At 42.3% G+C, this 18,526-nt stretch overlaps 1 protein-coding gene across 7 annotated transcripts in view; it reads right to left on the reverse strand.

Annotated features, from left to right (window-relative positions):
- Positions 1-6,934: 6,934 nt before the first annotated feature.
- The window catches only part of agrn (agrin), a 292,247-nt gene continuing 280,655 nt past the window's right edge, over positions 6,935-18,526 (reverse strand). For all 7 annotated transcript variants that reach the window (XM_072656450.1, XM_072656453.1, XM_072656449.1 and 4 more), the window contains 3 exons: positions 14,362-14,586; positions 13,232-13,335; positions 6,935-9,862 (listed from right to left, as the gene is read on the reverse strand). In XM_072656450.1, the coding sequence (XP_072512551.1) occupies positions 9,705-9,862; positions 13,232-13,335; positions 14,362-14,586 (487 nt within the window). In that variant the 3' untranslated portion in view covers positions 6,935-9,704. The remainder of the gene's footprint in view (positions 9,863-13,231; positions 13,336-14,361; positions 14,587-18,526) is intronic.

The raw sequence follows: 18,526 nt of genomic DNA on the forward strand, positions 1-18,526 counted from the left end.
TCCTGCTGCCACACTCACTTTCACAGCGAATGGCAGTCTACCCGCTCTCAGCTCCAACACTGGGAGGTATCAGGTTCTTCTGAGAGCATGACAGCTCAGGGATGATGAGTCTTTTAACCTCCAAGGAATCAAGGAAAATAGTATCTTGCTATTTAGTCGAGAGATAGACAGACAGATAGACAGAGATACATAGACAGACAAAAAGATAGACAGGCAGACAGACAGACAGATAGATAGATAGATAGATAGATAGATAGATAGATAGATAGATAGATAGATAGATAGACAGGCAGACAGACAGACAGACAGACCGATCGATAGATAGATAGATAGATAGATAGATAGATAGATAGATAGATAGAAAGACAGCCAGACAGACAGACAGACAGACAGACAGACAGACAGATAGATAGGCAGGCAGGCAGACAGACAGACAGACCGATCGATAGATAGATAGATAGATAGATAGACAGACAGACAGACAGACAGACAGATAGATAGATAGATAGATAGATAGATAGATAGATAGATAGATAGATAGATAGATAGATAGATAGGCAGACAGACAGACAGACAGACAGATAGACAGACAGACGGATGGATGGATGGATGGATGGATGGATAGATAGATAGATAGATAGATAGATAGATAGATAGATAGGCAGACAGACAGACAGACAGACAGATAGACAGACAGACAGATAGATAGATAGATAGATAGATAGATAGATAGATAGATAGATAGATAGATTAATTTGCACCCATCACTGATATAGATGTGCAAATGCAACGCACAGCTTGTCTAAGCCCTGTTAAAAAATCTTGCTAATAGAATAGGATTTTCTGAATCAGATATCCACCTGTTGGCACCATGCCTAATGCCAGACGTAGGCTACAGGTGTATGGAGCCCCCCAGCACTGAGCTGTGGAGAACTGTGCTCTCTGGAATGATGGATGGTGCTCCATCCAGTACTTTTGGGATGAGTTGGGGAGTTGGTGATGAGGTAGGATGTACCTTTCAAAGAGGGAGCTTTTGGAGGCATTTAACCACCCCTGTAAGCATTCTGACTTGGTAAGTGGAGAGCTCGACACTCTCAATTACTTATTTGCGTCTTAATTTAAGGTAATGAAGGTAGTTGAAAGCTTTCCAGCTCGCAAATTCCCCTTATTTAAATATCATTAAGACATGGCAGTGAAGGGCAAATGTGGCAAGATCTGGAGGACCAACACAACTCTCCAATTTTCCAACAGAACTGCTCACATGCTTTGATGATTTTAGTAAAAATCTGCAAATTCAGCAAAATAATAAGCATTCAAGAAACTGAAACTGAAAAGCCTGGCTTTCACAACACGGCAATGATCTAAAACACCTCACGATTCACAGAGAACTGCATCAAGAAGAGCAGCATGAAGCTTTTGGGATGGCTCTCACACTCCCCTGCCTTGAACATCTGAGAGTAGATATTAAGCATGCTGTGCAGCAAGGCAACCCAGAAGCGTCCTGTATGGAAGAGCGGGTGAAATTCTTAAAACAAGAACAGGATGACTCCTAACCTTCTTTTTTTTAATCAAATGCAAAGTATCTGTGCTTAGATATTAAAAGTGTTAAAGTGTTGTTTGTGGTGCTGAAGTTTACTTGTGTTTACTTAAAAAACACAGTGTTGAATTTAGCCAAAGGTGCCGAAAAACCTTTGCACACACCGTTGCACACAACCTGTATAGATGCATAGATAGTAGTAGATAGTAGGGATATAGTATCAGTAGGTAGATTGGTAGTACACAACTATTTAATGGTTTAAAGTGGATTTCATATTAATGATCTTATTGGTGGTGCAAAATTAATCTCTGAGCACAGATAATGGCTATTCATTCATTCATTTATTCATCCAAAAAGGCAAAAAAATGCATCCTTTGTTACCATGACCCTATGTTTATTGCTGCATCATCATTTTGGATTTCTATGTGTAATGTAACACTCCAGATATCCTCCTACAATGACCATTCAAGTAACTCCACCATGGAATGGCTCAAAGAAAGTAATGGTGAGTTCTTGAAAGGCCTGTACATGCAAGAAACCCCTAGATTTCACACGGCTGAAAGAATTCTGCATGGAGGAGTGGGGAAAAACTATAGGAAACTTCTAAATTAGGTTATTTCAGCCAAACAGGGTCACACCGGGTATTAAGGCATGGGGTGTCCAAACATTTTCCTCATTAGGAATTAGAAGACTTCTTCCACAGCAGGGACCTGCAGTCCCAGCTTTCTCCTCAGTAGGGATTATGATGCAGTTACGTCACATTTATCTTTAGAAATTGTTTCTAAGGAAATCAAATACTGAGATGTTCATATTTCTTAACCTGTTAAACTCTGTATGTAGGCCCACACTTCATTATTATCATAACTTGCATCAATTCCATAGGCCCTAAAATAGAACCCTGTGGTACTCCACAAAAATAAACTGCTGCTAACTGCAGCGACTAATGCTGCTCTAAATCTTTAACCTAGGGTTTGAGGGGTTAATGAAGAACAGTTAAATTATTTAATACAACATATTCTATATTCATTTCATCTGTTTCCAATCAGGCTGGATCCCGTTTGTTTGAGAGCGATTTGCAGGTGGCAGCTGTGGACGCAGGATTGTAGACCATGAGGCATTGCACTGATGCCATGGCAGTGCTCACGTCACTGGCCCCCTCCGAGCTTAATCTGCCCAGGGGATGGGGTTATGCAATTGTCTCAAACAGCCAGCTTTCATCTATGGATTTCTCTTTCTCTCTCTCTCTCTCTCTCTCTCTCTCTCTCTCTCTCTCTCTCTCTCTCTCTCTCTCTGCTTCTCTCTCCCCCTCTCCTCCTCCCCATCTGTCCGTCTGTCTGTCCACTGATAGGACCTAACCTGCTACTCTGCTCTCTATATTGAGGTGAGAGTGCCAACTCACACAGTGTATTAGTCACTGTTCGCTCCACTGGCCTACTGCTTTATACAGCTGCATCCAAGGCCTACTACCAGCTTACCACATCTGATCTGCAAACTAACTACTTGACTGTGATTGGAAGACTGGAATTGGTATGAAATGCTGTATATATACTGCTACACATTGAGACAGTGATTTTCTTTCCAATACATTAAATCAGTAACGCAATGGTTAAAAAGTGGGTCTGTTTTCATTTTGACCAAAGTTATTTAGATATTTGAACACATTGATTCATCAGACCAACCACGGAAAACACTGTGATTAATAAAGCTAGTATAAATTTGCATAAACTCCCACATAAAGTCACCTGGAACATTTGAGCTCACATCTTACACACACACACACACACACACACACACACACACACACACACACACACACACACACACACAAAACCTAGTTAAAGGGCTTCTATGCATATTCTGAAATATCAGTAATGAATGACAAATATTATATGCAGCAATGTGGAATCTATCACTGTAAATATGTAGTAAATTACTGGTAGTTATGTTAAAAGTGAATATCAGTCAAATTTACTGACAGACTTCACTTTCACCTGGACCACAGCTCTATTCTGCTATACAGTCACAGTAATAAGCTATAAAAAAATTACAGTAATATTCTTTATTTTCTGTAAATAGATCAAACAGATTACCCCTTTGTTTCCCTTTGCTTTCATTCACAGCACATATTTAATATATTTTATGGTAGAATATTATATATATATATGTAAACATATTAAACAGAAAATAACAAAGAACCCCCAATAACTACATTACTTTGACCATTAAGCTTTTCAGAAAAGAGGACAGTGGGGACATACAGGCGTCCTTCGTGGTCAGGATGTCGTGGCTGGGGGGTGTTTAATATCTTCTAAAATAGAAGAGTTAAATATCTTTAAAATCACGCAACAATGTTCATTAATGTTTACATATTTACTAATTTACTGTTTAACTAATAAATAGCCTTAATTGCCTATATTGCTAAATAATTTCATTTTAATTTATTTAGTGTGTCATAAAGTAAAATATGTGCTCTAGGTGGTTGCTAGGTAGTTGCTATGTTGCTATGGTCCTAAAGGTGGTTTTTATGGAGTTGTCAGGTGGTTTCTATGGTGTCCTGTGTTTGGCTGCTATGTGATTGCTGTGGTGTCCCAAATGGTAACATTTGGGCTGTAACATCCCAGGTGGTTGCTGTTGCTAGGGGGTTGCTGACTCTAATAGAGACAATAGTGTCTCATATTTGTGACTCTACCTCCTCAGTCCACATGCTTCTTTCACTTCAGATGCCAGTCCTGTGTCTCCCAGATTTCCAGAAATGTAAAGTATTTTCTTCAGGATAAGCTTAAAGAGCAATATGCTGCTTTACTGGAGATGCGTAAAAGTGAATTACATCTCCCACCTGTAGGGGGAGCCCAGGAGCAAAAAAACAAAAAAAAGTAGCTAAATTAAATATAAATTAAATATAAATTAATTAATATTTTAGCATGTATTTCCTGAAATGTGATAATGAGTCATAATCAATCCAGTGTTGATTGGCAGTGTTAGCTAGCCTGGCATCTTCCACTGTAGACAAAAGAACACATCAGATGTCAACCATTTTGCTAAATGTTACTATTCCCATAACTCCCATTTTGCATCTGAAGATGAGTTGATTTCACAATAAAATGAGGAGTGCAGTTTGAGTATTTTACAGTGAAACAGTGTAAAATCGTGGCAGCACTGAATAGCGAGTTCTGCTGTTCGCCACAAATGATCTCCTACCCGTCGGCTTTGTACAGACAGTTCTGGTGCAGTAAGGAATGCTCTGGCATGGGAAGGGGGGAGAGGCCGGACCCTAGCCAGGATGTGCCTAAGATTTCAGTGCCTAAGGAGTCTCTGGACCAAACTTACTTGTGTAAAAAAAAAAACACACACACACACACACACACACACACACAGAAGAAACAATGGAAGGCACAGAGCTGCTGATGTGGCCAGACAGCTGAGGCCTTGTTACAAGCTGTAAAAAGGCCCCTTTATTACACCAGTGGGAGCATAAAAACACAGAGAGAGGCCTCTGCTCATCTACGGACAGATAATTTCATCCTTATTTCCCATCCAATAGAATCCAATGGGTTTTTCCATTACTTGTCACAAGACTCAGCTCTTTGATAGGATCTTGTCCTTGAGCGTGTTTAGGCAACCCTGAGCTTACCATATTGGATTACGTTTTATTTGACCTTAGGAGGGCGATAGCTGGGGCGTAATTCAGAAGTGCATTTGTCAGGAGCTTTAGTGTCACTTATATTTGAACAGAAGAATCTTTAAATTCCTGCATAAAGTAATACATTTGATCGAGCCAGGTTCAAATGTCTAACACCACAACTGGTGCTTGAAAAACAGGGGTGTAAAAACTTCTTAGAAACTACTTAAAAGTAAAAGTATGGGCAGTGTATCAAAATCTTACTCAAAAAATACAAAAAATACTGAAGTAATTAAGTGGAAATAAAACAGCGCTGGTATTTCATAATTGTTTAAAATGATAACAGTGAAAATAAGGGCATTTTTGTGTTGCCTGGCCCAAGATGACCACAATCTGGCTTCCAACAAAACCACACAGGCTACTGCTGACCTATACAGAGTGCACTACTAATGGTGGTGTTCTACTGTTTAACAGGGAATACAGTCTCAACGCAACCCAGACTAGTGAGCCGTCTATGTTGGCCCAAACATTAGAAGATCACTAGTTTGATCCACAGTGTTGCCACAGCCATCCGTAGCCAGTCCATGAGTCCAAGACAGCATAAGCCTCCATCTCCCCCATTACTCAACACAATGCGAGTCAGTGCGGAAATCTGTTAGCTGACGAAACAGAACTGGCGCTTAGCGCTATCTCGGGTTCCATGTTGGCCCCACCTATGGATGCCCACCAGGGTCAGTGATGGGACCAGGAGGGGTTAAACATGGGCCCTATCCGGGTTGTACACTGCATATGGGGCATAGCTGGGACCCATGTGAAATTAAAGTGGGCTATAAAAATGGTGGCAATTTGGGAAGCCCCACTGCTCCCAGTGACAACACATGTACAAACCCACTCAGAGCCCACGCACACCTGGAACCCACCTAGCCTGCTTTCCACCCATGTGAGCCCCTAAAGAGCATGTTAGCTTTGTTTTCTCAAAAATAAAAATATTATGTTTTTTTGCACCAAAATGGTTATAATTTATTTCCCCCTGACCATTTCCAACCTCTCTATATCCCTTAGATTTATAATGACTACTAACCGTTACTAAGACTGAGTGAGGTAACTGAGCTCTGTTCTGATTGGCTGTATTGTGTTGTGCCTCATTCTAAAGTTAGTGTTGGCTGAAACACTCCTTATAACTTCAACCTGAATGGGCGGAGTTAAACTGCTGTAGGCTGAATAAACACATATACTGTATGCAAATATGTCGGTTTCATGACATCACAAAAACAACACATTTCAGAACAGACGAAGACTGAAGTTTTTGTAGTTTAGTTTCCAGATCACCAGTGTCGCGCAAAAACCTTGTATCTCCGCTCTTGTGTTTTTTACATTGTGTCTGACTTTCACAATGAATGGACCAATAGAAATGCTTCAAAATGACGTGGACACATTACATTGATGTCCATTGAAAGTGAAGAAAGTTTTTACCTTCTCCTGTAAAGTTGCCATTTCGGAGATATAAGGTGTTGACAGTGTGACAGTGACCATACATAGCAGTTCTATGCACCAGGAACATGAGCAGTACATTTATGATACTGTAACAGACTGTAGTGTTTACATACATCAAACTCTTACAAACCAGGGATCACTTTTCCAGGATGTCGGCCCTTTAGGCACAGTTACTATACATGTATTTTTCACCCCTGCTGAAAAGTCCTGCACCTCTCGGCCAAAAAGGAAGCATGGAATATCACACAAGCAAGCGAGCAAGCAGGGGAGGTAGCCAGGTCAGATGTTGTTTTACACTTTATTTCATGGTGGTAGGAACACAAGACACAAGTAATAAAGTTAGTAATGGTAACGTCATGCCACTCTCATTCTGAGCACTGCCCTTCTGGTATAGTTCGATCAAAAACAGTAGTTTACAAAGGCCAGTACGGGAATCCACTTAAATAAGATACTGAAAATAGTATTTTATACAGTAAATATTATATTTGTAGAGCCCAGAACCGCTATTTTTGAGGCATTCTGGAATATTCTCAACAGTATTAATACAATTATTAACAGGGATGTATTCAACTTACATGATGGGGATGGTGATGATGATGATGATAGGGCTAATGCACCGGCTAAAGTGAGAGCACAGAACGGTATGGGGTTTTAAGGCATTTCTCAGACAGATTGGGTCCAGACAGAGGTGTGTTTTTTTTTGTTTTTGTTTTTTTTTATTTTTCCGTCTGCCTGGTCCTCCTCATGAGCCCTGCACTTTGTCCTTTCAGCACCCTCCATGCATGCAGCGGGGTAGGGGGAAAGGTGGTCCCATTGAATGACGTTGAAAAAGAACCGGTAACAGTAAAAAAAAGAAAAAAGAAAAAGAAAAGAAAACAAAAAACAAACCAAAAACAAAACAACAGAAACAGACTGTCCTGTGTTTACTGGAGAAGAAATGGTGGATACTACACTATAGAGTGTGGCTAGTTGTCGGCTAAAGCAGAAAACAGAGGGTTTGGGGTCGCAACACTAGAAATCCCGCTCAGTGCGGGTCAATATATAGACCAGTAAATGCTCCTGCTCTCCCCCAAGACTATGTGTAGTATAGTGTAGTGAACAGACAAGCTCGACTCAGCTCCAGTGTATAATACTAAAACAAAAAGGTCCACAGATGCACATGAATCATTTACATTGGATAACTGCAGGGCTGTACATAATGGTCCTGGTTTGTTTGGAAAAAATGAGAAGAAGAAGAAGAAGAAGAAAAAAAAAAGAACCAAAAGAGGAAAATAAAACAATATAAAGATTTATTTCCACAGAAAAGATAACGATTCTATGAACAGGCATATTTTCATCTCGGATTATCGCAACTTAGTTCAGAACTCGTATTGAAACTAGGGTATCTCTTACAATGTTTGGGTCAGCAGTACAAACAGTTGCATCACATTTGTCTTCAAACAGGTTACAAAAAGAACGAATCATTTTCCAGAAAACAAACCCATGCATTATTATTATTATTATTATTATTATTATTATTATTTCATTGTTTGTTATTGTTATCGATACGTTTGCTTAGTCTAACCGCTGCTGAAGAGCCAGTCAGTAAATGCAAGGGCCTACACACATTACATCCCTTTAGTTTTCAAAGCAAGTGCTGACAGTGTTTGTGTTTTTTTAAAGCAACATTCTCATTCGAGCAGAATTATTATGCTGTCCCAAGCTGTCCGAACACTTTTCAGCGTTCTTGCATCCGTCTGCAGTCATCTGTAGTCTTCTGTCCCTTCTCCTTGTGCTACAGTGCCTCCCTGTGGCCAACATTGTAACAACCGTTCCTTTCTCCTCAGCTTTTGTTTCTTTCCCCGAAGTCCAACACAAACAGAAATTCCGACAAGCGACAAATATAAAAACAAGTCCATCACGTCTTCCAACTCCAAAACAAACAAAATAACAAACACAAGGAATCATATCTCAAATCAGAAGAAGAAACATTTACATTTCAACACAACCCACCTGAACTTGTTCATTTTTTGTTGTTGTTGTTGCCCTGAACAGAAGTAAGACCAAGAGAAATTAAAGAAAAACAAACAAACAAACAAACAAACCAAAAAAATCAACTGGACTGCATGCAGCAAGTGGTCATTTTGTAAAGTCACTGTCGATTAGATACGGTGCACGACACATGAGACGGACGAGAGTTGTTCTCGATATTCACAGTCTCCTGGATTTCTGTACTAGCTAGGTGTTCTATGAACATCTCGTGATGTTCGGTTCGGCGGGAGGAAGAGAGAGAGAGAGAAAGAGAGAGAGATGTTTCAGGGTTAGGACATGGAAATCGTCCCAGGAGGCTAAAGCAGTTCGTTCACTACAAGCTCAGTGTTAGCAGGGAGCTCGGTAGCGTATGCGATGTTAACATCACAGGCAGGAGGCCCGGGGCCCCAGTTAGTGTTGTGTGATGGGGGCTTGTACTTTTTTTTGTTTTTTACATCGCTCAACTTGGTTAACAGTGACAGTCCATCGTCGGTAAAGCAGGGAATTGCGGAAGCTTTGATCGTGGGACGCTGCTGTCGGAAGCGAACAGGCAATGATGATCTGCTGCAGCGGCTCAGTGGAATGTACTGTGGTGGCTGTACTACAGCGTCATGGGAATTATGGCACGGAGAGAAGGCAATCAAGAGAGGACAAACAGCACCAACCTTATTCGCCATTTCAAGTAATGAGCAAGGTAATGTTTCATATATTCATATTTATATCTATATATATATATCTATATATAGAGTTCTATTTTTTTGGTGCTGGCTAAAGACAACACCCAAAACAAATAATACGTGTTTCTCTGGTCTTGCGACACCATGTATAGGACTGCAATTTGAAGAAAGACTATGGATGGAGGCGCAGATAAAAACAAACCAAAAATATATATAAAGTGAAAACCAAACCAAACCAAAAAAATAATTAAAATAAAACAAAACAATGTTTCTGTTTTTTTTCCAATATAAAAAGCGATGAAAAGTATACAAAAATAGAAAATAATTACAGCAGTAGACATGGCGTTGGGAGGGAGGTGGTGCCAGGCTATTTGGCTGAACAGTGTAATATTTTGGGGCTGTTTAAGGCGTCCTCCACTAGATGCAGGTCCACCCCGTCCACTATCACATCTTTCACGCAGCCCACGAAGCCTGTACTGTAGGCCTTAGGCAGCCGACGGGCCACGGACAGCTCCTCCAGCCCACCTGAAGAGCGGAGAGAAAGAAAAGAGAGTGTGAACACCAAGCCTTAGAAATAGACTTCTTTATAAAGTAATCTTAACCAGACTAGATGATGTGGTTTCTGACAAATGGATATCTATACATACTCAGACTCAGGTTTGGCACATAATGTAACACATGGTAACATAATGATAATGTAACACTGACAGTAATGGTAACATAATGTTAATGTAACACTGATGGTAATGGTAACATAATGATAATGTAACACTGATGGTAATGGTAACATAATGTTAATGTAACACTGATGGTAATGGTAACATAATGATAATGTAACACTGATGGTAATAGTAACATAATGTTAATGTAACACTGATGGTAATGGTGACAATGATAATGTAACACTGACAGTAATGGTAACATAATGTTAATGTAACACTGATGGTAATGGTAACATAATGATAATGTAACACTGATGGTAATGGTAACATAATGTTAATGTAACACTGATGGTAATGGTGACAATGATAATATAACACTGACAGTAATGGCAACATAATGATAATGTAACACTGACGGTAATGGTAACAATGTTAATGTAACACTGATGGTAATGGTTACATACTAGTAATGTAACACTGACGTAATGGTAACATAATGATAATGTAACAGACAGTAATGTAACAATGGTAAAGAAACACTGATGTTAATGGTAACATAATGGTAATGAAAGACTGATGGTAATGGTAACAAAAAGGTAACAAATCACTGATGGTAATGGTAACATATGTCAATGTTATAAAGCAGGGTTTTAGTAAACTGTTTACTTTATCAACCACTGAATCAGATGTATACTAATACAGCCTGTATGATAGTTCCCACAGTCGAGTGTGTGATTCTGGAAGAAGGCTGATATGAGGTGCAAAAAACAAGGGATGACAGAAGGACCGAAAGAGAGCGGGGTGTTACGCTATAACAGGTGAGCAGATAAAACAGTGTTATTCCCCGGCCAGGCTGAGGGGATGCATTCTGACAGTCTGAGAGCGAGAGCTAAATTCCTCTCCCTCAGGGCCTCGCTGCGTTTGAAACTCTCTGACTTGTGCCTGTCTCTCTTGCCGCAGCACCGCAAGCAGCCGCTCCTTCCTTCCGCGCAACAAAAAAGGCCCTAGCAGCTCATCTACTCGCTCTGTTTTCTTCTACCCCCTGTCCTCTTTAATCAGCCGGCGTGCTTCGGAACAGGAGCATCAACAGGACTAATTTCATGCGAGTTACAGCTGAATAAGTAAATAAATAATGAGATACGAAAGAGGGGATTTTAAAAGCTGGCTCTTGATGTGCAGGGCTGCCTGAGGATAATGTATTCTAGCTGCGGGGCGTCCGCAGCACCTGTTCCACTGCTGTATAGAGCGGGGGTGGCGGGCCCTCTGCTGCCTCTTTGCGCAAACACACTCGGCCTGGCAAAGAATTTTAAACGAGTCACTTCAATATTTTAGCTTTATCAGTGAGTTTAACCTTTTTTAGGTGTGTGTGTGTGTGTGTGTGTTTTTCTCGCTAACCTCTCAAATTCCCAATTCAGAGTCTAATCTTTGTGAGTCGCTATGTTCCGCATGGCTGCGTTGGAAACATGGCAGAGCAACGGCTGCGCACTCCTGCCTCTGATGCATTTTACAGCTTTGGTGAAAAATTAATTGCTCCTGCAGTGGAACGCTGTGCTGTAGACTTTAGCATGCAACTATGCTGATGCTCAACTGCTGAAGCTCACAGAGAGAGAGAGAAAAGAGAATGGCCTGAACAGGGTAATATTCCCTAAACAAGAAAAGAACTGTCCCACATAAAGAGTAGGGGGTGTTTGGAAATACTGTTATAGTGAAGTATTGTTATATTATGTTCTGTAATACTTTAGTGATTTTCTAAAACACAGTATCGCTGTCCCAATTAACCCACCCACTCACTAAGACCCCTCTATCCCATGAAAAGACCCATGGGACCCATATCCTATGCCTCCTTCGATACATACATCAGTCAGCCACCACCTCTTTCTGAACTACTGCCAATGCCGCATCACAAGGCTGCCAACGCTTTCAGAGGGAAGTGCTGGATCCCTAGCTCTGATACAGTAGCCAACAGACGCCTGTGCCGGCCAGCATCACATTGGGAGTGATCAGGGGAGAGAGCGCCATCTACCCACTCAGAAAAAGCATGGCCAATTTTGCTCTCTTGGGCTCCAGCTCAGTACTGATTTTTAATTTAATAATATTTTTTACATGTAAAGCCTCACTGCAGTGGTTCATTTTGTATAGTGTTTAAACCCAACCACTAGATGTCAGTGTTGTACTTTTGTCTTCAGATTCCATTGTAATAAATTATTCTATTTTTTTTGCCTATTCATAAAGTGACAGTTTCCTAGAATTAGATACAGTTCCTAGCATTGCTTACAGTATCGCAATACATCTTAACGTATTGTATCCTGATATGTGTTGTATCGCCATGTGTTTGCTGATATACAGCCCTAAATAAAGACGAGAAACATCTCGTTTTTATGCTCTTTTATGTTCTTTGTGGCGTACCTGCTTAGGAAACCTCTTCCTACATTCTGTTCCATTATTTCTCACTTCATCTCATAGAAAAAGGCAGAGGAATTACAACGGAAGTGCAGATTCTGGGCTTTCTATCAATACCATGCTTGTGTTTGTACGTAGAAGGGAAAATATTTTATTATTTTAATTTGAATCTGATGAAAAGTTTAAGCAAGCAACTGTTATAAGCAGACTCAAGCTTTCCGATACAGAATATAAGCCAACTATGTACATGTAATTAGTTCATTACCGCACTAACTCTATAATCAATTACGTAATTACACTAAAATAATTATGTACTGTAAATTAAACAAGCAATAAAACAACAAAACCAGTGTTCATTCAGGCCTCTAATAAATTCTCACCCTTATTAAATACTGACCCCATGAAATAACATTCCACAGATCACCAAACTACAGCACTGTAAAATGAACAGCAGCGAGGGCCTGTTTAACTCTCCACACCCACTTCATTCTCAGTTCAAATTTTAGAGGAACCAGTGGAGCATGGCTAGGTGCTTGATTTTATACTCCTGTGGCAATGGGACTGAATGAAACACCTAAATGTATTGATTAAGAGGTGTGTCCCAATACTTTTGTCCATATAGTATATGTTCTGCAGATTACTAAAGCACAGACCTGCCTGTTCCCTGGTGTAGCCGCAAAATATATCAAGTTACAGATGAATATAGATAAAGATGCCTAGGAGGCCATTATTAGGCCAGATCTCTCAGTCCTACTGTGGTAAGATCTTTTGGACAGAGCAGATTTACAAGTGAGGAGGGAAGAAGCAAGTAATAGATTCAGGTGTGTCTTACCAAGCCAAAGGGCACCGTCTGTGTCCAGCTGAGTGGCAGCCAGAGGTGATGAGCCGGTGACAGCGGCCTCATTACCGACCTGCAGAGAACCGTCTCTCAGGGCTCTGATGAAAGAGAGGAAGGTTTAGGATGTATATAACAGGTTGAGCTTTACCACAGTGTAATGCTGTCTTTGTGGACTTGAGAATGATCATAAATATGAGCACTTTACCTAAAAAAATTGCACACAAACATTACGAAATGAGCACTGGACTTTATGAAATTAATAACCCCCAAACTCTTTCATTATACCGGCCGATGGAAGAATACATGGTTCCCCTCACTGATTAGGCCACATACGTTTTACATTGTTCTGTGGTTGCATTACTGAGACTAGGGCTGCATGAAATGAATATTCCACCATGATTACCATGGTGTATACCACAATTTAAATATGCCTTATAATGAAACTACATTAATGAACCACTGATTTGATATAAAAAGATCAGCCTGCATTATTTCGAGCATTAGTACTTCATTAAGTGCACTGTGTGAGCCGGTTCATTAAAACACTGACAGAAACACTCATCTGGAACATCTGGATTGGTCACGATGCTCACCGTGAACCATACTAATTCTTTGGGATTTGTTAACCCCTCAACACTCCAAGGCTAAGTAACACTAAGGTATTATTCAGTAACTACAGGGTGATCTGTACAAACTGGTGGGACTGTCATGTAGTAATAGACGTGTGTAAGAACACTTTCAGACTGGCAGCGGGCTACTGGCTTTTTATTTATTATTTAATTTTTTTTTTTTATGCAATATCGGTTTTACAAAGGTCAGTATCGCGATAACGATTATCATACAGCCCTGCGATATATTGTACAAACCCAAGACCTTTTGCAGTTTTTTTGCTGTTTGACATAATCCGAATCTGGCTGATGTTCTGTAGGTAATGGACCAATAGAAATGCTCCAAAATGACCTGAATTAACATATTTTTACAATGACTTCCATTCAAACTGAAGACGGTTTTCCCTTCTCCTGTAAAGAAGTTGCCATTTTGGAGAAACAAGTTTAACAAGGTGCATGAACGCGACCATATGGACGTCCCAGACAGCTCTAAAGCAGAAGAAGGCAGTGGCATACCTGCTGGCTTTAATGCGAATCCAGTGATTGGTGTTGACCCGCACAGAGGAGCGCAGGACCACGGGCTTGGAGCCCAGGTCGTAGGTCATCTGGACTCGGCCATCCACGATGGCCAGGGCGATGTAGTCGGAGCGCTCCACGCCCTTTCCGCTCCACAGGATCAGACCGTGAGTGGCCTCTGTTTTGATGCTCAGCTCAAATTTGTTCACCAGCAAGGCCTTCTCACTGCGCCGGGGAGAGAGAGGAACAAAAAAAAAGAACAACACAGAGATGAGTGGACTGAAATAAAACAGAGGTGAGCGGTCATGCTGTGATCAGAGGGTTGTATCCTACTTTCTTAACACAGATTCTGCACTCCTGCACTTGCACTCCGGTATTGCCGTGCTCCCCTGAGGATGTGTCTGCGTGAGGATCTAACAGCTTCCCTGCTGATTTAGCAACGGACTTCACTTAATGGAGAGTCCAACTTAATGTAGCTCAGGTCACAACAGTACAGTCATTATGCGAAAGCCTTGCTGCTTGGACCTTCATAACGTCTACAGATGACGCGCTGTTTGTAAGCAGGATAGTGGAGTAATGAGCGCATGTGTAGTAGAGCAGATTGCGAAGGTACTCAGATCCTGAGGGGTCTTCATGGTTCATCAGTAAACTAGGCCACACTGCAGGGAGGGTAGGGAGGGGGAGAGGAGGGGTGGGTTTGGCACGTGAACGTGCCAGCTAGAGCGAGCGAGATAGGGCTGGTGGTGACACACTTTAGGCTAGCAAGCAAGGAGTTAAGATGTTCTACTTCATCCTGTGCCCCCCCCCCAGGGTTAGCAGCGCCTTTCCTGCATGGGGGAGGGGCTAAGAAGGAAGGATGCTCATATTAGCTGCTGTCTGATCTGTTATTTGATCTGCTCCCTTGCTGCTTGCTCCCTTGATGTGGGTCTCTGGGTTGAGTGGTGGGGGTTGAAGGGGACAACCCCAAAGCAAGGGGGGTGACATCTACATCTAGCTACTTTAGGTTGCACCCTTTGCTGACACAGGCGTGCAAATGCACACATTCGCACCCACAGCTTGTCTAATGCCAGTAGTGAAGTACTGCCAATAGAGTAGAAAAGACATTCTGAAGCAGATACACACAAACCTATTGGCACTATGCCCAATGTCAGACATGGGCTAGAGGGGTATAAAGCCCCCAGCATTGAGCTGTGGAGCAGTGGAACTGTGTTCTGTGGAATGATGGATGGTGGTGCTTCATCCAATACTTCTGGGATGAGTTGGGGAGTTGGACATGAGGTGGGTTGGTAATTATCCAACATCCTGACCTCACTAACACTCTTGTTGCTGAATGCAATCAAACCTTCACAGCAATGCTCAAGCATCTAGTGAAAAAGCCTGCCCTACATCGCCCAACCCTATCTTGTAATGAGCTTGAAGAAGTAGGAGTTCTGTCGCTCGGGTCAGCAGGGACATGTTCATCGCCGCACGTACACACACCTCCCACTCCCTCATCACCAAACACACACCTCTTACTCCCTCGGCTTCGAGCACTCATACACACAATGGCTATTTTTAAACAACAGCTTCTTTGTTCTCTACAGTTATTGGCATCAAGAGAGCCACTACTGTGAGAGTGTAAGTGTGTGTGTGTGTTTGTGTCTATGTGTGACTCAGTGTGATGGTGTGTGGGCCCGGTCGCTGTAAACAGGTAACACAACAAACAGAAGCGGGACGAGTGACGACAACAACAGAAAAGGAAAAGACGGTACAAACAGGACACAGGACAAGACACGACATGACACAGATTAAACACAGAGGAACAAAGACAAAACGATGGACACGGAGACAGAGCAACACAAAGGTGGAGAGTGGACATGAATCTTCACACCACGCAGGAGACCTGGTCTGGCACGCTTCGCCAAACTGTGACCTCACTGGCACTGTTTGGTTGGTTGCCGACAGTTCCTCAAAGATGGACCAGAGTTTAGACCCGAGTTCTGGACCTTGGGTAATTACCTAAGCTACGACTTTGGCTTTTAGCTGCGAGTCTTTAACCTGGCCGCGAAGAAAAGAGTCTAGAGTCAACCACTGCATGTCGTCTCCAATACGGGGAGCCATCAGGTTTCTTTCCCGCCGAGCGCACCGTGTGTGGGTGCCCTGCGGCTGGATGCCAAGTCTTATTAATCAAACCCACCAAGCAGAGGAACGCTAAGAAACCAGGCTGTGCCTTGAAACCCCACCTCCCCTGGAACGATTCTCTCCTCTACTGCACCGCTGCCTGTGCGCACCGCGATGTGCAGGCCCTGTACAATTGAAAATAATGACAGACCTCCTTTTCTTTAATTAAAAGACAAAATTTCATTATGCAAATTGTGTTAGATGAGGCCATGATGGAGTAAAGCTGCATAATTATTTGATCTAATTGAATTCCTCCCCTGCGAGACACATGTAATGTGCTGACTGGACTCTTTCCACACATTCCCCCCCATCCACCCCCCACCACACCCGCCACAGGGCTGACAGCCAGGGCGGCTAACTGCCATTCCTAGGCCACTCCAAAACTGCTCTCCCCGTGATCACTCTACCATTAGGAATCACCCCTGTGAGCCCCTACGAAATTCTCTGAAGTGGTGCTTAAACATCAAACTCTGACTTCGTCAATGTACACAGATCATTGGAATTGACCTAGGATGAGGGCCCGGCTAATAAAACCAGCTTTTAAGAGGGACTTGTGCAATGGAGTGGTGCTTCACGTCCATTACTCCTCATACAAGTTCAAACAGCTTCGCGACTCAGCTCAGGGGCTGGCTAAGTCCATTCGCTCTGTCTGCCCGTAGGGGGCAGTGCCTCACTCAGGAATGGCCGCTTAAACACTAACTTAGGGGCCTCTCAAGAAGACAAGATCGAGTGCATCGGCCCTTCTTCAGATAAAGGCAGAGGGATCTGACATTTCCTTCCGCTGCTATTGTTCGTCAAGCCGTGACCTTCAGCCCGTGTGGAGGAGGAGAGTGTGGAGTGGGGACGGGTGGGGGTGTGGGCAGCATGCGGGCAGATGCAGCTCAGAAAGGGGGGGACTTACCTCTGGTCAGATGGGTTCTCCAGTGACTCGGGGCTTAGAGGACAGGGGAGAAAATGAAGGGCATGCAATAAGCTCAAAAGGGCGAAGGGAAGAACCTTCGGCCACCCCCTCTGTGGAGTAAGAAATAAAGCACAGAGACCAGCGAGGATCTGTGCCAACGAGGTCGGGGGGCATTGCTGCGAGATCTCATCTGATTTACTTGTGATTATGCCAGTATAGACCAAGTAATGATGTCATCAGAAGACCAACACTGGACAGATACTGTACTCTCCAAATAGTGTTCCTTGGACAAGAATGACTCTTGGTGCCTTTAAAAACATTTTTTAAGAACCAATTTTATTTATTTTTTTTTTTATTTTTTTATTTTTTAAAATACATTATTACCCAATTTTTAGATTACCCACTTGTTAGTACTCTCCCTACACTGGGAGGGTGAGGACTGACAGATGGCTCCTCCAACACATGACCAGCCACCTACTACCGCTTTTACATCATCACTGGGCAACCAACGCAGTCAGAGGAAAGCACCGGGTACCTAGCTCTGATGCATCAGCTGGCAGACGCCCATGCCAGCCAGCATCACTTTGAAGTGATGTGGGGAGAGAGAGAGAGAGAGAGAGAGAGAGAGAGAGAGAGAGAGAGAGAGAGAGAGAGAGAGAGAGACATCTACCCACCCGACAGGAGCAAAGCCAACAGCCAGACTGCTGACGGCAGGCTTGTAGTTCACTCTCTCGCTCACATTTAGCAAACTGAACTTCCACAAGGGGGTGCTATTAGCAATCGAGTAGTTTGTGGAGCTTCATAATAGTTGTGCTTTGCATCAGTAACACTGTGTGGCCTGGTTTATTGGTAAGGGAGTAGTAGGACTACAATAGTTCATCATTCAATTGACCTATTGAGGACTCCAACATCTCTCCAACACCAACTATAGTTTCATTGTCCTCCAAACCACCCAATATTTGCACGGATGAAAGAAAGAAAGCAACACGTTCTTCATTGTTTGGCAAGAAGGAACTGAAAAGCCTCGCCACTTTGATGAAATTCGGCTGAGCTGATACTGAGGATAATAAAAAACACTAGTGTCTAGTAAATTCACTGCAAATA

This window comes from Salminus brasiliensis, chromosome 14 (genome assembly GCF_030463535.1).
Source record: "Salminus brasiliensis chromosome 14, fSalBra1.hap2, whole genome shotgun sequence".
Taxonomy (NCBI): Eukaryota; Metazoa; Chordata; class Actinopteri; order Characiformes; family Bryconidae; genus Salminus; species Salminus brasiliensis.